This window comes from Dermacentor albipictus, chromosome 5 (genome assembly GCF_038994185.2).
Source record: "Dermacentor albipictus isolate Rhodes 1998 colony chromosome 5, USDA_Dalb.pri_finalv2, whole genome shotgun sequence".
In the NCBI taxonomy this organism is placed as follows: domain Eukaryota; kingdom Metazoa; phylum Arthropoda; class Arachnida; order Ixodida; family Ixodidae; genus Dermacentor; species Dermacentor albipictus.
The window spans coordinates 118010016-118032851 of NC_091825.1; the positions used below are offsets into that span (position 1 = coordinate 118010016).

Genomic DNA, 22836 nt, shown 5'->3' on the forward strand with positions numbered 1-22836 from the left:
GACACGCAGAGTTTAACCTGAGAGCACACAAAGCTATTACTGCAGTGACTCATCATATTCGATCTGGTGTAAAGCGTTGCCAGCACCAACTTAATGGCACCGTTTCCAAGGCTGGATTGGGGGATTCAGACACCCCCCAATATTATCGCTGTGGCAGCGAGCTTCTCAGCACAACTTACGTATGTCATTATATAATACATACATATTCATTGTCAATGTGTAGTCCTGTTGAATTTTTTCATGAGGACACTCACGAAACACAAGTTATTCAAACTCATTGTAGTTGTAGTTGGACAAAGTGTCACAAAATGTCGCTGCCAGCCTAGCAACTGCCATTTATGGCTCCAGTAACCCAGTAATCTGTAAACAGTAGGAAATTTACGGACAGGCAAGAACTCTCTAGTGACAAAAATTCTCTTATGTAAAGAGTGCTCTCTATAGGACCAGTGTTCAGATGCCTATTGTCTGTAAGAGTGATTTGCATGACGACACTTGCTCCAGCAACAACCAATACAGCCAGCACACACGCGCGCACACACACACACATGAGAAGTTTTGTGAAGGAGAGGCTAGTATGTCTACTTTGAGCACAACGGTCATAGTTTCTACAACACGGAGTTTACGCCTTCGAAAAGAACACGCGAGGTCCATTCAATCTGCCTGCTTTTCCTGGCTTGGTTAAAAAATTAAAAACCACAATCTGATTATGAGGCACGCCATAGCAGAGGACTCCTGGAATTTGGACCACCTGGGATCCCTTAATGTGCACCTAAATCTAAGTACCTGGGTGTTTTCACATTTCGACGGAGGTGAAATGCGGCTCCCGTGGCCAGGATTCGATCCTATGACCTCGTGCTCAGCAGCCCAACACCACAGCCACTAAGCAAGCGTGGCCGGTCCTGGCCTTGTTCAAGATCCACTACACCTTAATATTTGTTTCAACAGTGCAACACGGCATCGGTCTGCATGTTGCCATTTGTTTCACACAGTGCAGGCTTTGGGGAGAACAAGTTCACAGCAGTCCCTGCACATGCGAGAGAAGCAGTGCTGCACTCATGTAAGAGGTGAAGGGTCATTTCTGCATCAACATAGAATTGGCGCTGAAGCACAATGAAATGGGTTATGAAGTACAGGGGAAATCAAATGGGCGTATGTGACAGTTCAACTACAACCATGCAAGCAAATGTTTAGAGCAATACACAGCACGTGTCTGCATACAGCAGTACAGGTTAAAAAGTTTTATTGTATAGTGAAAGTATTTTACAGTTGAATTTTCGAAAAGAAAAGGGAAGCTTGCTTCCAAGCAGGGATATTTACAGGTGCCGACTATTACTGTCCATGTGCAAAGAACAGGAGCATCATTATGTACAAGAGTTTAAAATACAACTGAACGCCATTCGGCCGCATGATTTTGCACGAAAATGTAATAAACTACTCAACTTTTATCAACGCACAGGGCAGAGCACGATTTCAGTCTTTCCAGTTTGTTGAGTGCTACCCGCACGCAGACACGACTAGAACATGCCTGTTCACACAAGACAACCGCAGGACTTTTCTTTGCATTCGAAAGCCATGCCATCGTTCGAAAGCCTCGTCGAAATGCCTCCTAGAGCACTAGCGCTGCGCTTTTCCGCTCTAACACCCGGCAAAAAAAAGGGAAATAAACTGGTCAACAGCCGAATGCTACAGCAGGGCTTGTTCTATCGATGTTGGGACTTGCGAGAAAAGGTCGATTGGAGGTGTTGAGGCAGGCCAAATAAGTTACAAGCACAGCATCTCATAAATTAGCTTTAGAAAATCTCAGTAAAATATATCTTCGACGATGAAACATGACTGCACTCTCTCTTTCCCCTCTCGGGCACAATCACTATGTACATTTTGCAGCCAGCCCACAGCAAAAATAACAAACTCCTCATTTCACAAGTATCTTTCACACAGAAGAATGATGTGTAAGGCTACACTCAACCAAACAACAAATAAACATCTGAAAAACAACCCACAAAAACAACAATGGTCGATGAAAGGGGGGAGGGAAAAAGAAAACACACAATGAAGTTGGCATCTGTTCTGGTGCAATAAGCCCGCCTGCAGAAAGAAAACAAAAAGGATGGCTGGGGGTTGGCGACATGATGAGTGCAATTCCTCCTGAGGCACACCCAACAGAACACGCACACAGGTGGCCCTTGATGGCACTGACGTTTCGGTGCTGCGTGTTCCCCGAATCCAATGCCCATTGCACACGAGTACAGTTATCACAGGCAGAGACGCAAAGCAACTCTTGAGCTCCTCACCAGGGTCCCAACGTCACGGGGCCCACACACTTCCACCTCACACCAGAGGTTCTGCCGCGGATCACCTTGTCCTGACTTTCTTGGTTGCCGATCGCGTCTTGCCACTCGATGAGGAACTCCGCGTCAGGCGCTTCTTGGGTGACGAGTCCTCACAGCACGGGCAGCTGCGCTTGACGGATGCCTCCCGCGAACGTGTCCGGCAGTGGCTGGTGCACGGTTTTTCCTCCCCTTCCTCCACGCGGGGCTCCATGAGCTTCTCGTTGGTCAAGGCAGCGGTGCCCGCCCCATCCGACTCCTCGCTCATGTCGCCCGCATCTTCCTCGTCTATGTGCGGCGAACCATCGGCGAAGCTGAGCAGGCCTTCCTGGTCCTGTATGGACATCACGTTGCGGGGCGCAACGAAAAAGTCGAGGCTGTCCGTCCCGTACTCGCCGAGTGACTCGACTGCCTTGATGCCCTCCAGTAGTGCTGCCTGGTCGACTGCGTTCCAGGGCTCCTGCGAACCTTGGCCCTCTTCGTCCTTTATGTCCGTCATCCCCATGTGCTGCACCGTGGGCTGAATGTCGTCAATGTCATCCTGAGCGTCGCCACCGTGGTTGGCTCCTGCCTCCTTTCCGAGCAGGCTCTCCAAGCCAGCTTCAGCTTCCATCACTTCGTTAACCTCGTCGTCGCAGTCCATTGACCCCGCTGTGGCACCGCCGCCCCTGTTCACTAGGGGCCCCCTTGTTGACGTCCAGGCGGACATCTTAGCCACTTCTAGGGACTCCAGAATGTCCGCTGGATCGAGGTTTTTAGAGAGCTCTGGCGAATCGTGGCTTTTGACCTGCTTGGAAACAAGACTTTTGGGAGCCAGCTGCTTAGCGCTTCCCGTGACCACATCTGACAGAGACAGCTCGCGTTGATTGTCCTCTTTTCTTGAGAAAAAGACTTGTGGAACCTGAGGAATGACGTTAAAAGATGCATTGTCGCAAATGAGTGAAGAAATGCCAGGATCCGATGGTTCATCCTTGATGCCATACAAAGCACTCTCCTCTGAATCTGACGGAAGGCCAGGACTCTCAAAGGACAGCCTCTGGTCTTCGTCAACAGACTGAGCGCAGAACACCTTTTCCGGACTTGAATTCTCATCATCTTCAGTTACATCGAACAGGGTGCGCTTGGGGGGCTGGGGTGAGTGCTTCGGTGTTTTGTAGGGCTGGGGTGTTGCTGTGTTCCTTGATGGCTGCTTTGTCACCATGACTCGCTGCTGTGGAGAGGGGGTGTCCCTCGAGCCATGCGATGGCACATGCAGCGACTTGAACACCATTTTGTGCACATTCTTTTGATGTCGGCGCAGGTTGTATGCAGAGAAAAACCCCCGGTTGCATCGGTCACATGTGAACCTCGAAGGCGACTGAAGTCCATTCTCTTGGCAATTGCCACCAGAAGATGAAGAAATCTTGGCCTTCATAGCCAGCTTCTTGGAAAGACTGGAGCCACTTTCAAAAATGCTCTCGCCGACCGAGGAAGGTGTCATGGTGTCCCTGGCATCCCCGTCAGAGTTCAACTGTTCAAGCAGCAGTGATGACTGACTAGACCACTGGTATGGATCACAATCTGGCTCGGAGGCAACAGAGTCGGAAACGTACAGGATGCTGTTTAACTCGTCCTCGTGCTGCAGACGGCGTAGCAAAGCTTTCTCTTCATACAAGTCTTCCACACTACAATCTGATGAGTCATCACTGGAGTAGTCCAGCTCATATACTTGACATTCTCTGATAGTTGCCTGTGAAAAAAAAAAAAAAAAAGGAAGGAAGGAAGAAACGAAATGGAAATACAAGCATCTCATGAGGTCAGTGAATGTTAGTTTGTATAATGTAGTATAATATATATTAAAGGTAATCTGCCTTGAGATCAAAAAGCATTGCAAGAGCAAGACTTCCCTTTGATAGTACCATGCATGTATTTAATTTTATTTTTTAAGGTGACGCTTTCACCAAGTTGTCGCCCTTATCACACTATCGCTCAGTGCAAGACATAGTTGCTGTATCTGAAAGTTTGTTTTCTCACCAATTTGATATCAAGGCAGGCACTCTTAAACAGACTCCACATGCGACGCAAGTAGTGATATACCATCTCAAATCTATGCGTGAATTAGCAGCAATGCATGCATGAAAAGCTTATGAGTGAGATTAGATTTGATGACCAACAGTAGTGCTTGCCACGATCATTCTCACTACAGTGTCGCATGATTTCTAAGGACAAGTTTGCCCAACGAAACATTCAACTGTTTTGTTAGTTATTTCTGCTAGTGATCTTACTTCTTCACTATCACTACACCATGACAGCAGCATATATTGCAGCCACCAGTTTAATTTTTTATTGCACTGTCTTGAATGACAAAAAAAGGGTGAAGCATTCAGACTACTCAAGAAGCATTCGTATGGTCACATGGCTAGGTGTTAACGAAAATTCAGCTGGCATCAAAATGAACCATTCTACTATGATTCTCGAAAGAAACAAATTTTGATAAAAACTTTTACCTTTGCAAACAAAGACTGAGACCACAGAAAAACAAGTACTGCGGAGGCTCATCATTCGAAACGACCGCTGAGCGCACTAAGAAAGCAAGAAAATTCCAGCAAGGCCCACAATTAAAATTTGAAACAAGCACACAAACAATACACCCACAAGTTTCAACAGTCAACTTACAGGGAACATAAAACATGACAGAGACATAGCATGCTGCTCTAGCCTACATTGCTAACAGCTGAGTAGGCCAGAGTATGAAAGTGTTGAGCAAGTTTCACATTCACCTAGTTGTTTAAATAGAAACTAAGAAGAAACAACAAGTCAATTTTTCCGGTTGCCTGTGAAATAACAGTTTTGCACACAACAAAATATCACAAAGTACTGAATTAATGCACCAGTGTGAATTCAGCAGGAATATTTAGCTGCATCGCGAGAAGACAACTCTGAAGCTGCCAAGCATTGGCGCCCTGCTGAGCAATGATAGCAAAGAGGCCAAATCAACAATACGCATAATTCAATCTTACTAAGAGTACTCAGCTGAAAGAACTGTAAAATGTTCAGCAACATACTGCCAATAAATACATTTGAAACTAATGCCTGCTAATGTGTTCCTTAGACAGAAATTTAATCTGACGTAGTACTTTGGAAAATGCTGTGGTACGCAGCAAGCGGAAATGCCCGACACAGAGAAGGTTAACTCTTGTGAAATTGCTTTTGCTTACCTCAGCGTCTACTTTATTCTTCTCATCGTCAGTGACCAAGAGGCTGCAACGAACAGCGTCACAAATAGCGGTGAGGGACTTCGACATGGACTGGGAAAGGGGCTGTGGTTTTGGCTGTGCAGCTAACCGCGCCTTCTGGGCCATGGCAGCTTTCTTGCGACGATAATAAGCCTTTGCGGACTCTTCATCCTCTTTCTGCTTCTCACTTCGGCCAGTGGGCATCAGCTCAGCGCTATTCACAGGTACATAGGTGGCACCACTGGGACTTGGATCCACCAGGTCTTCTGGAAATGGCAAATGTATTCCAGTGCGCTGGTTTACCGCACTGACTGCTGTTGTGGTCACTGTCTTGGTCGTGGGAACAACCGTCGGCGGACTCTTTGTGACAGCCACAGGAACTGTTGGCTTCTGAACATCTTCCTCAGCTGGGGCTACTGGCATGCTCGCTTGGGTCGATACAATGCACGGAGTTGCCGAGGCTGTGCTTTGAACAGAGGCCAGGACAGTCTGAACAGCGGATGCTGTCTGCGGCGTCTGTGCAACAGAGGCGGCGATGCTCTGCGGCTGGAGAGCCGACACCGCAGCCTCGGTGGGTTTACATGCATTAGGCGTGGGCTTCTGCAGCAATCTCGCGAGAGGTACGGTCACTTGCCGAGTGACAACTTTTTGCGTGACAGGCATGGTGATCTGGCCGGCCACAGAACTGGGAGTGACGACAGCCATGGGCACGCCCATCTGCATGGTTGGCATGGTGAGGTGGGTGACGCCAGACAGGTTGGCGATGGGGAGTGTCTTGCAGACAGACTGTGCCAGCACACGGGTAGTACCAGTGACAGATACCGTGGCCTGAGGACTGGTGTAACCGATGGGCATCTGCTGCTGTGAGGACACAGGAGCCAGCAGCTTGGCCTTTGTGACCTTCACAGGAGGCATGTTGCAGGCCTTCCGGTACTCCATAGCGCCCGGCTTGCTGCGTATCGGCATCCAAGTTTTCTTGACCGCCGTCGCACTCGGTACTCCACCCGCTGTGGACACTGCTGACACACTGGTTGTTGCTGCTGAAACCACCACCGTGCTTGTGCCATCCATGACTGAAAGTGCCGCTGTGTTTGCATTCGACACTACTGCTGTGCCATTTGGCTGCAAGTGCTGCAGCTGGACTTGCTGGACCTGTTGCTGTTGCTGCTGCTGCTGTTGTTGTTGTTGTTGTTGTTGTTGTTGTTGTTGTTGTTGTTGCTGCTGCTGCTGCTGCTGCTGCTGCTGCTGCTGCTGCTGCTGCTGCTGCTGCCTCATTTGCTGCTGCAACTGCTGCACTTGCTGCTGAGCCTGTAGTGACTGCTGAATTTGTGCTTGCTGTTGCACTTGCTGCTGAACCTGTTGCTGAACCTGCTGTTGAACCTGTTGTGCCAAATTTGCTGCATCAGTGACAATCTTTGCTTGAGCAGGCTGGTTCTTGAGTATGATGACTGGCATACCTCCAGCCGACAGAGTGGAGCCCTGCTGAAGCAAGCTGTTGACGGGAATCATGATCTTGCCTGCTATGATGCGGCCTCCAACCAGTCCGCCCTGAAGAGGGAGAGTCAGGGCTGTGATGTTCGTAAGCCCCGCCTGTCCTCCAAGCTGGTCTGCCGATAGCACAGTGGCACCGCCAGCAGCGTTCATCTGTGCCATGGTGCCTGGCAGGGTGTTGAGCCGCACCAGCTGCTGTAACTGATGCATGGCTTGCATGTTCTGAGCACCCACCATTGTTGGTACAATCTTGGCTGAAACCATGTTGGGTGCTGCACTGCTCACTACGGTTCCGGACACTGACGTGGAGCCACTTGTTGAGGCTGCCAGTAGTCCAGGCAGAGCATTGATGGCAATCTTTTGGTTCCCAACATTCAACACCTTCTCCTGGCCGGAGAGCATGGCAGCATTCAAAATCTTCATTGGCAGCATGCAGACACCTGGCGAGTCAGTCTTCACACCTGCCTGACCTACCTGCTGCTGAAGTGCTCTTGAGTAGATAGGCAGCCTAAGGACTGTGGCTTGTCCTTGCTTGAGTTGGCTAAGCACTTGGCTTGCATCAGTGGTAACGTTTGTGATCAGAGAAGCACACGATGAGGCAATGGTGAGTGGCTGATTTCCTTGCAATGAGCAACTGCTAGTGGATTGTTGCACTGGGGTCGTTGCAGTAGATGTAATAACTTGTTGCATCCCATGTGGTGCAGCAATTACTTGAGGCACCACCTGTGGCTGGGATGGTTTGGCGGCTTCTGCTACTGCAGCATTAGGAACAGACATTCCTAATGGAGGTTCTGCCATAGGCCGTGGTGACTCCTGAACTGGTGGCAAGGTCTCCTGCTGCAACGACACCACATGGCTAGGCAGAGGAGACGGCGCAGGAGCCATGATGTGCGGCGTTGTGGGTACTTGTACCTGGATTGTAGTATCGACAGTATGCTTGGGCAGGTCAATAGCATCAGTGGTCATCATGGCAGCAGGCATTACGGTGCTTTGACTTGCAGAAGTGGAGGTCGGCACAGCAGATTGGACACTGCCCATCGTCTTAACTGCATAAGGAACATTTGAGGAAACCGCTGCTCCTTTCAAAGCCTTTGCATAGTCCTTCAAGGGGCGAACCATTGATGGCATTGGCTTGGAAGCAAGCATAGGAGTGTTCTTGGCAACAGTGGCACCTACAGGTGTTGAGGGGATTACAGCAGGTGCTTTTGCGACTATCGTAGTGGGAGCTTTGGAAACCAGAACTGGTGGTGCTTTACAAACTGTCCCTGGCTGCGTTCTTGTGATAATTGCGTGTGGTGGTGCCTTCGAAACTGGCACAGGTGGAACCTTGGGAGCGGCTACGGTGTGGGTCTTGGTCACTGGTGCTGCAGCCCCTTTTGCTGCTGGAACAGCCACGGGGACCACTTTAGGCAGAGCTAATGTTGTTGATGCCTTGGAGAGCACCGGAACTGTTGCTTTAGGAGAAACTACAGATGCTGCCTTTGGGACTGCCACTGGCATTACAGCTTTGGGGACCGATACCGACTTGGCTGGTGTGGCAGGAGTCATTGGCACACCCTTCACAGACCGCATAGACACTTTTACAGGGACAGCCTTCTTGCTCGAAAACTTTGGCCTCTTGATCTGGTACCGCAGAAATCGCTTCAGAGGCGTGGTCTGAAGTCGGGCTTCAAATTCAGTGGCCACCCTTTGATATGCTGGACCCTGCGGCAGGTTTAGCTTTGACAGGGGCGACTTGGGTGCTGCGGCCCCGTCTGTCCATAGGTAAGCCCTTTTTGACTCGTCGTCTAGTGAAATGTTGGGCAGGGACAAGACGGGCACAACTCGGAGGCCACTTTTCTTGTTCACCAGGTTATTCGGTGCACTCCCCGAGAGTTTGTCAAAGCGCTCCAGCACAACGCGCAGTGTCTGCAAGCACCCACCACCAGTCGGTGCAGGAGTGGCAAATCCTTCCTTTTTCTTGTGCGACACTTTTTTCTGACTTTTCTTTTTAACTTTGGGCATCCCTACTTGTAACGAATCGTGTGCTTTCTCTTCTTGCAGAGGTGGCCCTAAGTCTGTGGGGTCAAGGTCCATCGGCTCCAAGCCCATCGTTTCCAGTTCAGTTGCGTCGAGCTCGGTGGAGTCTAGCCCTGCATCCTCCAGGCCAGCCGAGTCGAGCCCTGTCGGACAAAGCTCCATTGGGCCTAGCTCAGCGGAATCGAGCTCCGTTGCACCGAGCCTTGTCAGACCAAGCTCTGCTGAGCCAAGACCACTCATCTCCAGACCTGCAGACTCTGCGAGACCTGTCAAGCCAAACTCTGCAGCAGCATTTTCTACTAAGTGAACTTCCTTCTTATGCTTTCTCGAGCTTTTTTTCTTTTTTTTTCGCGACGACTTGCATTTAGCATTTGCTCTTCGCTTGTCCCTGCGTTTGACCGGCAGCCCTGCGCTATCCAAGACCTTCTTAATGTGCAGCTGAGCTCTTCGTCTTGCCTCGTCATCGCTCTCTTCCTCCTCCGAGGCCGAGTCCGTCTCGCTGTCGGCACTGCCACAGTATTCTTGAGGCGTCCTGCGGCTACGCTCGTTAGACCTCCGGTTCCGTAGCGCTGCTCGTCGGCTTTCAAAGCATTCCAAGTACCAGCGCCAGTCGGAACAGAGGTTAACACACCTCGGACGCACACACTCGAGAACAGTCACAAAGTCTTTGAGAAGCCTGTAGGGGACCCCATTCATCTGCTGGTTGAGAATTGGGTGCCAGTAGTCCATTTCGTATTCAGGCCTTCCGTCGGCCAGGGCAGGACTTGTCTTCTGCTGCACGGGCTCATCGCTGCAACGGCCACCGCAACGGCACGCCCGACCATCCGCAACGTCCTCGAGTTTGGGGCCTGCCCCTTGCTCGTGGGGTGAGCTAGGCTGGCCGCTGATGTTGTAGGTCGACTTGACTTCCACTTGCTCGGTGAGCGATTCGAGCTGGGCCAGCTGCTCCTCGGTGGGATCCAGGGCAAAGGCACTGAGGACGCACTCGCGCGACACTTCGGGCAAGTCGGGGAACAGGGTCGCCAGCTTGAGCAGAACGCCCGCCATGTGCACCTCCATCTCTCGAACGTTGGTCCAGTTCTCCCAGTGCATGGCGGCCTGGAGGGCGTTGATGTCCGTCGTCAGCCCACGCACGAAAAGATCCAGGTAGACTGGAATCAGCTGTCTTCCATACTGCACACACACACAGAGAGAAATGAGAAATACTGTAGATGAACAGCCGCATCAATTGCTTCGAATCAACATAGGTGCACAGCCTGCGAGCAAATAGGCCTACCTGTTTCAGATGTATCAGGACAATGAAACACACACTTATGCAGAAAATTTGGAATATGCAAGGGACATTTAGGAGAAAGAGTAAGGCTGTTTAGACTGGTCAAACATTCTTTTGAAACACTGTTTTCATTAATTTGGTGTGAAACAGTTCATTACTACAGAAGAAAGTGCAAACTTCTTTTTCTTAATTTCATACGAAAACTTCGGCCCAGGTACATCAATTTAACATTGCTGCTTTAGAAGTACTATTTTTCTATACTTGAGCTGTTTTGGTGTAGGAAATGTTAGTGAAAATTGGCAAGAATGGGCCTATAGTTGGTTGACAATGCAACGTAGTAGTCCTCCGCTGTTCCACGATTAACTAGACCACGGTGGATCCTGTCAAAACACAGTAAGCCCTCGTTATAACGAAGCCACTTTACTCGAGTGATCGCTTTATTTTAAATTTCTCCCAGTCCTGACCCAAACACATGCACTTTAGCCCGAATTACTCAAAGCTCAGCTTAGGAGCAAAGTGGCAAGTGGTGTGTGCGCGCTCACGGCGGCATTCGGTGCAAGCTTTTCGCACCGAGAGAGCGAGCGACCCTCTCTTTCACCGGCTATGCCATCACACTGCCTGCGCACCCCTTTCCTCCATGCTATGCCTGCATGTTATCGGTGGCGAGCGGGTGCCACTTGAGGCAGCATTCAGTGCCTTTCGCACCGTGCACATGAGCAAGCAAGTCACCCTCAACCTCTCCGCTGTACGCCACCAAAGGCCAGATCCCACTCACATGTTCCCACAGGACATCGCAGAAGAGGTAGAACTGCGCACTGTTGGACGCATGGGGCAGCAGCAGACGTAATGCAGCCCGTGCCACCTGCGGCACCGCATGGCCCTGTATCCTCTGTAACTGGCACCAGAGCACCATGAGCTCGCGAGTGCAGCAGAACGGAGACGCCAGCAGGAGGTCTCGCACCAGGAACACGTGCGCGAGGGCTTCGGCCACGTCTGCACGCTCGGGGTCGTTGGCCCGTTGTGCCAGACCCCGCACCAGCTGCACCCCTTCGTGGCACGAGAACCTCGAAGTCTGAAAAGGGGCAAACAGGCGCAAGCTTATTCACAAATAGAATAATGTTTTGATAGGACTGAATTAACCAGTCATAAGGTTGTAAAACGAGCCCGAATTCGTAAACTTTACAGAAATTTCGGGAGAGCTGGCAGGTATAAAACTGGTCTTAACCCTTTCAGCGTCAACCGACTAGTATGTTTTCACATTTCGGTCCCACCACACTCCTTCTGGGATTCCTTTTGTCAGATAGGAATATGATGACCATACCAGGAGAGCATTTGCCATTATCTGTGTCAGTTTTTCATTTCTGCACAACCAAAAAATTAAAATGCTATGTTTGTTTTATAATATCCAAGAAAGGAACTCAATGCTGGGGTTGCTTCCCCTCTGAAAAAGCCCCTACATTGAAATGTTTGAAGACCAACTACAACTAAATTTTGGACCTCATAAAAAGCCAAATTTTGGATAGCGTAGATGTAGATAAGCCTCCGTGCAAACCTTTATGTGTGAAATAAGAGAAGATGCGTCGTGAAAAGGTCACAAAAATGATTGTTTTTCGTTCTCAAACAGAAAAAATCTCAGAGGCAATACACTAGGCTTTGTATCATAAGCGTTCACCACCAGGTACATGCGCGTAGCCCACTTAGGTGCTATTTAATGGCCTCTAAAAAGAAAATCAGACAATTACCAGCCCTGCAGCTTTGCCAAGATTGCTCTTTTGTATACCCATACTACTTATGTATAGCCAATTTAGCCATACATACTACTTATCTATAACCAATTTAGGGAAAGTTGGCCGTTACAGCTCAGACCACTTATAATGTAACCGATTATAGTGCAGGAAAGGATATAACACTGCCTTTCCTGACTCCCATTTATCTTCCCATACAAACTCAATGTATACGCATACCGCTCAAAGTGCTGCTGAGCGACACACAATACCAGTTATAATGCTGTTGCTGGAATATCTTGCAGACAAGCAAGACAACGAGCACACTTCGAGAACGAGGTACGCCGGCCGAGGGGACAGCGGCGAGGGCGATGCAGTGGAATAGTACGGTGCGAGAGAGAGAGGGAGCATCGGCACTATGTTGGCTATGCCAGTGACACATGGTCTACCTCAAACGCATGCGCGTTGTAGCTCTTCAGTTTGTGTGCAGAAGGTAAATTGTAATCTACCGATTCTTTTCAAACACAGACGAGGTCGCAAACATGTCAGAATTATCAGACAGGCCGGAAAAACTAACTTCAAAGGCAAAATAAATTTGTTATTTTTTTATAACTGCAGCACCGTAGAAAAATCTCTCGAGGCCACGATTGCATTTCGCATTCACCCAGCACAATGCGCATCATCACAAAGTGCAGATATTGGACGTGCAATCTTATTGACTGTGCGACGCCGTGAGTTTTAAACTGTGTTCCACAAATTCATCAGTTCGGAATGTTGTACACACTGAAGCTTTTGCCGTTCCTACCAGCATATGCGTGCATACAAAATTGTGCAATACATGTTCGGATACTAGCCAGCCGATTGCCCACAAACCCCACTTCACATGCACCGCTGACGGTGAAGCCTGTGCACGTGGATCTTATGCCAGATTAAAGTGCATGGGCACGAGCCTATATCAAGGGCAGGTTTCAGTTTGGTTAAGAGTCAATGAAATGCTTCACAGTGGCTGTATGGGCAACTGGAAAATGGAGTTACGACCTCTCTAACAAAAGCAAGGGCACGACCTAAGGTCCTATGCTTCGATTCCCCCAACACACAGGACCACTTAAGTCTACATGTTTTGCCTGCACCCACAGCCATTAATAAATGTTGTGGTTGTATAGTGTGGTACGACTTATAATACAGACATTCTAGACTCTGCTGACTTACATTATAAGTGGTCTAGGCTGTAGCCTGAAATGCACACACACACTCCCACATGCACTGGGCTACAGCATCTCACCTCGGTGCAAAGTTCTTCGATCCTTCGCTGCCGGTAGAGGACGCAGAGCAGGTGTTCGAGAAAGGCCTGCCCGCCAACACCCACCCGCACCACTTCCATGCCCGTCTGCCGCCGCTCTTCATTGCGCTGCTCCTGCTCCTGCTGCGCGAGGATAGACAGCCGTTCTCGGCAGATCCTCTCGACCACGTCATACTTCTGCCAGAACCGCAAGCACTCCAGACGGCACAGAAGATCTTCGGAGTCACAGGCTTTCAAGGCTGATCAAGAGAGAAGTAAAAGAAAAAGAGAGCAACGTTAAACAGAGAGCTTGTAGTTAGCACACAGCAGTTAAAGAGAAAGCAGTGCAGACTGTCATATAAAAGAGAATATTAGTCGAGATACACTGGAACCTCATTATAACAAAATATGATATCACAAAATAGTGGATGTAACAAAAAATGAAATTCCCCTTGAAATCTGTATAGAGATCCATGCATTCAAAACCTTATTTTAACGAAGTGAAATTGTCCGGCCAATGGATACAAGAAACTAAATTCATCTCCAAAACCAAAAGCTACCCGACCATTGCAGTCCGAGTAAAGTAGCCAACCATTTATTCAGACCTCACGGGGTCTGCGAAAATGTCCGAATAAACAGGTGTCCGAAAAAGCAGATTAAGAAAAAAAAAAATCCTTTATTTCCACACACTTATTTGGGTTCGGCAGTAGGCTTGAAGAAATTGTGAATGTGCTGTTGCACGCTGTTCCGTTTACGCGCAATCAGATAGGCCTGAATCCCGGAGAGGGTCATACGGTCACTACATGTATAGGCGGCTGAAAGCACAGTCACTGCTTGTACATGCTCCGCATGCAACGGCAGCGTAGCACATAGTGCGTCATCTTCCAACTCGGAGTCATCGTTCGGCGATGCAGCAGAAACCTGACGAATGATCTCGCCATCGTCGAGTTCTGCGCAGGTCAGTACAGAAGTGTTTGCACCTGTGAAACTGTCAAATGAGACGATGTCCGTAACCGCAATGCAACCATTGTGCAGGTCTTGGCAGAACATTTTCGGCGTCATTAGGGAGCACATCGGAAGGCGAAAAATCCTAGCCCTCCCGGCACCCGCTTGCCGGCATTCCCCAGTGCAGTCTGCGCGGGCACTGTCGGCACCATTAGACACTTGACGCGATGTTTCCGTATGCTACGTTTCATCACCGCTACCTCAACACAGCACACAAAGCAAACATCACCACACTGTCAGGCCAACACCAGTCGCACAAACGTCAGTTGCCAAGTTGTGTGTTGTACATGCCGAAGATTCTTTTGTCGTATTAAAATTTCACCACATGTGTGGCTGTGTAGCGGTTCTGCAGGTGGCAAAGCCCTCTTCTTATTTCCCTGTTTATAATTGTGCACATATAAGGCAGTAAATGACAATAATGGATATAGTGAAGCAACGGATATAAATAACTAATTTCGACTCCCCCTTCAACTTTGTTATAACAAGGTTCGAGTGTACTTTCTTCAAAAAATAAGCAGGCTAAAGGCACCCTTAGTCTCATATAGGTGTCTTTGACAGAATGCAAGTCGCTTGACAACATGGCATGCAACCCAGATACAGTTGAACCTCACAATAATGAAATCAGCGGGGAACGCGAAAAAATTCGCGTTCACGAAAATTTCGTTGTTGTGAAATGAGACAGCACAGACAGGTAATACACCACAGAACGAAACTTTGCTGTCAAAATTCTGCTAGCCTACTTTGGCAAGCTTTGCTCGAGGATATAGAATCGCACTGCAAACAGTACAAAGTAAGCTGCATGCGTCTATCAGCAGTGGCAGCACTGCCGTGGAGCAGTATCCTCGGTCAATTGCTTTCAGAGATACGATCCATTTCCCGAGGTTTTGCACAATTCGGCATGGGACGCAGAGCAGCAGCACTCTATTCATGCAACAGCATTTCTCCGGCACACACTGTCGCCCATAGGCACCAACGCGTCCAGTACCATGCACGAAAGTGATCACAACTCGTACACCCGAAGGCAATCGTTCGAGACTATCGAGACTAGTCGCCGACCGATTTTCCGGACTCCGAAAATTCGGACATGCCCGATTATTCGGTCAGCTTCACGGCACCGCCAATCTCCCCATAGACCAAAACGTATAACAACTGCCGAAAGTTCGGACGCCTTGCAACCTCTCGTCTGATTTTTCGGACACTCCTTGGACCAACTCGGTCAAAGCACCATGCACCGACTCTGAGTGGTGTATAGTTCGACTTGCTGAACGCCATTTTTGTTTTGAACGGAGCTTCCTTGCTGCCCCACGAAGTGGCACTACTGGAAATCCCCGCTCATCATCATCGTTTCTGCCTGGTTCGATAGAGTGGCTCTGCAGCAGTTCCGGTTTCAGCTTTGTAAGCCATGTCAAGACAATCCAGCAGCTGATTTGTTTCTTCGTGCACGACGCTGCGAGCAGGCCACGTTTTTTTCGTTTGTGTGACTGGTGTTGGCACGGTGGTGTTTGCTTTGTGTGCTGTGTCGAGGTTTCGGTGATCCAACGCGGCATACGGAAACATCGCGTCAAGCCTCTAATGGCGCCAACAGTGCTCGCGCAGACTGCGCTGGAGAATGCCGGCAAGCGGGTGCCGGGAGGTTAGGATTTGTCGTCTACCGATGTGCATGCTACTGACGCCGAAAATGTTCTGCCGAGACCTGTGCAGTGGTTCCGGACACCGTCTCATTTGACAGTTTCACAGGTGCTCACACTGATGTATTGACATGCGCAGAACTCGATGACGGCAAGATCATTCGTCAGGTTTCTGCTGCACCACCGGACGATGACTCTTGAGTCAGAAGATGACGCACTATGTGCTACGCTGCCGTCGCATGCGGAGCGTGTACAAGTAGTGACTGTGCTTTCAGCCACTATAGTGACCGTACGACCCTCTCCGAGATTAAGGCATATCTGATTGCATGTAAACAGAACAGCGTGCAATGGCGCATTCACGATTTCTTGAAGCCTACTGCCGAGCCCGAATAAGTGCGTGGAAATAAAGGATTTCATTTTTTTTTTTCTTAATCTGCTTTTTCGGACGCCTGTTTATTCGGACATTTCCGCAGTCCCCGTGAGGTCCGAATAAACGGTCGGCGACTGTATGTCTGCCGCCAAATCTGCACTCAATGCCTGTCAGGTGGCTCCAAAACCAGCGTTCTTGAAGCAAGGGATGCATATTCCCGGACGATCGTTCAATCACGGCCTGATGCATCGCACTCCATGCTGCGGTTTCCATCTTAAGTGTCGCAAACAATTCCACGTTCATGGGATGTGGATTACCTTGATTACGCTGCATTTTTCTCACGAAGGCGCACATTACTTGCACAAGGTGTGCAAAAAATTTGGAGGACGCTTCAGCTTCGCTTTTAAAGTGGAATGCAATAGCATTCCAAGATCCTCGACTGCTTCTCACGCTTCCCGGCGACTGCAGCTTATGTAACTGTAATGTTTACCGGGAAATGCTGGCAGCAAACGCTATGCACGAAGGCGAGCTTTCGGGTAGAAACGCCGCGACCTCTTGCATGGACCGCGAATGCACGGAGGTAAGCGCCAACTGGATGATGCTGTTGCAAGAAACCGAGCTCCGCACGCTGCCCTATGAATGGCAGAAACGTTTAAAAGGGTCTATGTTCGAGTTCCTGTGTAACAAAATTATGTTTTCTCGTATAGTCAAGTCTGTCGCAACCATGTCTGTAGGTTGTGTTTAAGTTGTACTTTAATATTCTTTTTGACACATTGTACTTTCAGAAATTGAATTAGTTCAGTAATGTCTTTGTGATACACGGGGGGCCTGTGTGGTTGCGCATGCGTGGTTTGCAATGATCCTTTTCACTCAGACAGTCGACACAAGACGCCGACACCAAATTTTCTGCGACATGGGGCCCTTAACGCAGACACGTTAAAACTGTCATCACATGCCAATATTAACATGCATACCGCTTGAAACGGGCAATCAACAAATAAGATGGCAGCCATTACATGTTTCTGGCACACGCAATCACTTTCGGCACTTCGTTGTTTTTGCAAACAAAAATGGTGCCACCCACACAAATGTAATGTGGCGGTATTTTATGCAATTTTAGCGCAAAGTAACTCCATTTGAGCATTTTGGAGCTGCTAGTGTTGCACGAGTAGGTAATATGCGGGTTACGTTCTCGCAAATTTCGTTGAAGTGGGATTGTAGTACCGTAACATTTTATTGACGAGAGGTACGAAATGCATTGAATCCTATGGACATTCGGCAGAGATACAAAAATATTTCGTTGTGACGAGAATTTCGTTGTGGTGGGATTTCATTATTGCAGGTTTCGACTGTACATGTTATAAGCGGTCGCTTGAGTACTTTGCACCATGGGAGGCAGCTAGCTACAAACAATCGTCTTCGACGATACTTTGGCAAGTTCTGATCATTGAGATTGCAGCTCTGACAACAAATCGGCGATGCCATAGTGAAAATAAACAGATTTCAGTGATATGGTGAAGAGAAAATAAAATATTAAGAAAAATCATGTTTTACTTCAAGGTAAGGGGGTCGACCTATATCAGGTTTATAAGGTAACAGGACAAAAAAAAATGAGAGACAGATTAGTATGCACCGTTTTCTTTCTAACCGACCAAAGGACTCAAAGGGGGCACAAAGAGAAATATCAAGTTAAGCTAGGTAGATGGATTGCACAGCCTTTATCACTAAGAAAGGATTTAGATTACATTTAGAGGTATGTGAAGTATCAACGTGTCCACATGATGTGACAGTAATGACATGCACATGTAGGAAGAGGACAGGTTGTACATGCATGACAGAGTTGTGGCTGTAAGAGAAGCACATGGCTGGTGAAAGAAGGGGGGAGAAAGACTTAGTACCAAATTTAGGGAATACAACAGCTGAACTTCCCAAGAAGTGACGTGGCATATCAACAAGACCACTTTCATGCTGACGGTTTGTTTGAAAAAGAAGAAAATGAAAACAGATAAAGGCATTCATTATGTGAGTAAACACGAATGACACCTGTAAGCATTGTCATCATAATATTCCTGAAAGTTAGGAGTGTGTATAACTCCCGCACCCAACCCTTATCTGCAATTTGTAACAAGGAGAGCAAGAGAGAGAGAGAGTTGGCAGGAGAAAGGCAATTTGGAATAAAATAAAGCGAGGGTATTTCAATGGAGATGCCCCACCCACATTCTCCTTCAATACTTTTCCTGTAGCCTGAAGCGGCCCTCACCCTACATTGAAAAGACCCACCTTCAGGAAGTGGCTTCGAAGCAGTGGCATCCAGGAGTCTCCGCATGAGTGGGTCACCACCTCGGCGCTGGGATGTCCTTTCCAGAAATTCACACACGGTGAGAAACGGTGCCAATGTCGCAGAAAGCTGTGTCTTGCATTCGGTGATGGCGAAGCGCAGCTGGGTTTTCGACACCAGTGGCGTGTTTTTGTTGGACGGCCCGTTTATAAAACGCATTGTCTCCCTGGGGGGAAGAAAGAATAAAAAAAGATGCCAATATTGAAACATTCTCGCACATCCCACTTGCAAGCAAAAAGTATGCAGGTTAGCAACAGAAGAGGAGGTTGGACTAGTCAATTGCAATGTCTGCAGCAACATGCACATGACCAACAGAATGTCGGCTAAACTAGTGTGCTACCTGGCACTATGCTCATATACTCTTGTTTGAAACTGACAGGACGGAAGAACTAAAGAGTAAGCTGTTTCTGTCTTGCCACTAAGCATAGACAGACATGCGCAGGAGAAATGTCTATCCACTTTTTTTATGTCTAAGACTATCCCCTGCAAATCTGTCCTGACTGTACATTTTACGTAAGTGAAATGCGATATTGATATTATCACGGTGTGGTGACAATGAAGACGCCACTATCAGAAATAGTGAATAATTAATCTTGCACTCTACTAGGCAAACCCGCGGACAACAGCAAGAGAACACTGAAGTAACAACCGTAGCAGTAAGCACAGCTGGCATTGATCACATCTGACCTCGGCGCTGAAGTAGCGCCCGCCATTTATGCATGTGTCACCGCACATTCCGGGGTCATTTCTAGTGACCGCGTAGACTTCATACTAATGTACAACACTGTTTGCGTCACACATGTAATATGAATGCACACCACCTCGTCTAATTTGCCCTTTTAACTCGAAGATTCCGAGAAGTGCAAAGTTCGACTTCACATGTTTCGCAGCACAGTTGTTTCCAATCTACCACGCTTTCTACAACATAATTACTTCATACATTACAACTACAACTTGTAGATGTAAGGCTACATCAAATCACACATTTGTGCACCTCCGTGCTTCCAGCACGGTACACACTATGTTTTGCACACAAGCGCACGTTACCCTGTGGCTGCTTGTGGCAGGTACATGTCACTCTGCCTGTTCAGTGGTAAATATGTTTACATCTACAGCGCCTTCCAATAACTGTATCCTGCTACAGCGCCTTCCATTAATTGTAACCTAATTTCACACTGAATTATACAACGTATACCTACAGCTTTCCTTCATATGACACACTATTTTTTGGTCCTGAATGCAAGCAGTGAGAGAAGTCTCTCTTGGCCTTCATTCATAGTGTTGCCTGCTATGTATAAAACAAAGTACAGGGCCACTTCCTTTTGCATTTCACCAAGTACAGTCGCAAGCCTTGTGACCGTGAACAGGGAAGTGTGTTTCGCTTTGTACAAGCAGGACACTCTGAGGAGCAACTAGAGCAATTTCGTAGTTTGTAGGTTTAACAGATGCAGTTCCTGATCATGCTCGCGTGTCATCTGCTACAGTCCACAGGCAAATCGTAGGTCAATGCACATGAGACCACATGTTTAATCATTTGCAGAGGTTGCACGGCCGTGACGACAGCAGAAGACACATGAGCGTGAGGTCTGTCTGCGAGACCAACTAGCCTCTAGTTCTCTACCATAATAGAATTGTGAAGAAGATGCGCCACACCTGTTCAGCAGCACTGCTAACACTCAGCTCGCCCTGCTTGTCACTGGTGTCTTTAAGAGATAGTGCCTCACACTGCCTCGCCGTTACTACTCGTAGCGTCCTTGAAGGAACACGCTGCCAATAAACCTATTATCAATTGGCGGAGGTTTCTGGAACTCCTCCACCCATAAGGGAGATTAGAACTGCAAACAAAAAACATGACCCAAGAATCACTCACACTGACAGCATCCGAGCAGCGTCCTGGAGAGGTAAAGCCTCGCGCCACGTCCTCAGCGACACCCAGCACGATGTCAACGTGAGCGCACGTTGGCCGGGGTCGGTCGCTGCGAGGCCATCTTGGTCCTCGACGTCCCTCACGAACTGTTGAAAAGCAGCGCATGGCCTCCCACCTTCTGGCTGTTCCCACTGCCTCTGCATTGAACAATAGGCCGAAAAGGGCTAAATGGGTTGCAACGGCAAACATGTACAGGTTAACTTGGCCCTAAGCCTAACCCCAATGAAAGCCTACGTTACACACGAAACACCTCTGCCCAAATTTCGGCGTAGGCTAATTGTGTGGGGTTAATGACATGACAACAGCAGTGAGACGATACTAATGGTGAATTCTGCTGGTTGATCTGCTCCAGCTTCTCATGTTCCTTTATCTGGCCATTTCGCATCAAAGCACTCTGCTGCAAACCACTCCCTCTTGCTCTGCTGTCAGGACTTGGATACCACCATAACTTGAAGGGCACCCTGCATCACTTCCATCTGCTGAAAGGACAAATTTGTCCAGTTTTAGTGCTTCATATACGAGCGCTGATCTGCGATAGCGCATTTCATGCACAATGACTGCACTTTACCAGCTTGTAGCTCTTGATTAGCAATCTTTAACACCCCAGGCAACCACCGTAATGAAATTGAGTTGATAAGATGCCTCAAAAACCGTAAAAAGTAGAGGCCAGCAAGCATATATATACGAAAGTAATATTTATTTCGGTATAATTAGGTACCATGCTTGTGCTTAGTGAAAAAACACACGTAACCATCAGAGACAAAGAATGAATTTTAAACACAAAATGACTACTTAATGGTCCTTAAAAGAAAAACTGCACAAATAGCGACTCAATAACTTTAGAGCCTCAATAACTTTAGAGCCTGGTTGCACACAAGCTTTCGAAGAAGGAATGGCTGCTGTATGACTAGCTTTCCAAAAACGACAAAGAAGTGGTAGCCAAAAAAAGATAAAAAGTTGTGGGAAAAGAAAGAAAAGAAGGTTCCGAAGGACTAGTGAGCTGCTGACCCATGTGAAAGGGCCAACTACAAGGAAAACATCACACTAGGTTGTGGCATATATGATAAAACTGCTACATGACCGCCGAAAACGCTAAATGACAAACTGCAAGAAATTAACAGGTTATCATACAGGCTTCCACTGCAAAACTGAAAGCAAAGTTTGCATTACGAGTTTTGTTTCAACACTGCTTCACTAATGTATGTTCTCTCACTACTGATAATTTACATTCGGTCGTTGTGAAATACTTGGTTAGTTTAGAATATTCAAACATACCAAATAGTTCCTTTTCGAATGCTTGCCCACCCCTAATAAAAAGCAATCTCGGTAGAAATATTCACAAACAACAGTCAACAAAAGTACATTTTCATGTGCAGTGACTATTTTCTGACAGTGTAGGTCACGACTAGCAGTTTTACACACCCCAAATGACAACTGTAGTGACACTGAACTCATATGGTGCCATGAAATAACCATAAATAAAAGTGAACTCCGTGGAAATTTGACACCATTTGCAGAACCCGCAACCCGTGGCAACTCCCAAGGCAATTCAACATGGAAAACTTGCGTTTTCAACAGAATGCTGGTATTGATTTGTAAAATCTAGGCGCTAACTCAAGGGTTCAGAGGGCTGCTCCAGATTGACTGGTGGCTAGTGCTCCAGACTGACGTTGTATTCATGCTGATACACCAGCAGAAGGGATGAAATAATTTTGACTAGCTGGCCTTTTTTTTTACTCCAATATGTACCCAAGCTTGATAGATTTTGCATTCCACTGCGATTGGAATGCATCAGGTGCAGCCAGGGATCAACCCCATGACCTAGTGCTCAACAGTAGAAACAGTTCGGAGAAGTGTATGCTGCATTTCCCTACAGCAAAATTCGTCTTTTTGTCTGCTCACCTACAGTGCACTTGACTAACTGGAAAATCACAAACTATCGCCAAGTAAGTGGGAAAAAAATGATAAACAAATAAAGCTCTCTGTACACTAATTTTTACAGGTGTGTGATCTGGACTATGTTATCTTAGAATACCAGTGCAGAGCAAAACAAGGCCACGAGAAGAGCGTGTGAACACAGAGACACAGCGCTATGTCTGTTCATACTTCTCGTGCGCCCTCGTCTTGCATACACTAGTATTCCACGATGGCATACCAATAAGCACACTACAGATCTACAACTATGCTAGCACGCTACTTTCTTTTTTTGCTGTTTGCGGGCTTATGAGAAAAGCTTTGAT

At 47.8% G+C, this 22836-nt stretch overlaps 1 protein-coding gene across 3 annotated transcripts in view; it reads right to left on the bottom strand.

Annotated features, from left to right (window-relative positions):
* Positions 1–1223: 1223 nt before the first annotated feature.
* LOC135916227 (uncharacterized) overlaps positions 1224–22836 on the bottom strand; it is a 29015-nt gene continuing 7402 nt past the window's right edge. For all 3 annotated transcript variants that reach the window (XM_065449524.1, XM_065449525.1, XM_065449526.1), the window contains exons 2-7: positions 20540–20733; positions 18612–18835; positions 13332–13588; positions 11101–11397; positions 5525–10225; positions 1224–4056 (exon numbers count right to left, since the gene is read on the bottom strand). In XM_065449524.1, coding sequence (XP_065305596.1) covers positions 2353–4056; positions 5525–10225; positions 11101–11397; positions 13332–13588; positions 18612–18835; positions 20540–20733 — 7377 coding nt within the window. In that variant the 3' untranslated portion in view covers positions 1224–2352. The remainder of the gene's footprint in view (positions 4057–5524; positions 10226–11100; positions 11398–13331; positions 13589–18611; positions 18836–20539; positions 20734–22836) is intronic.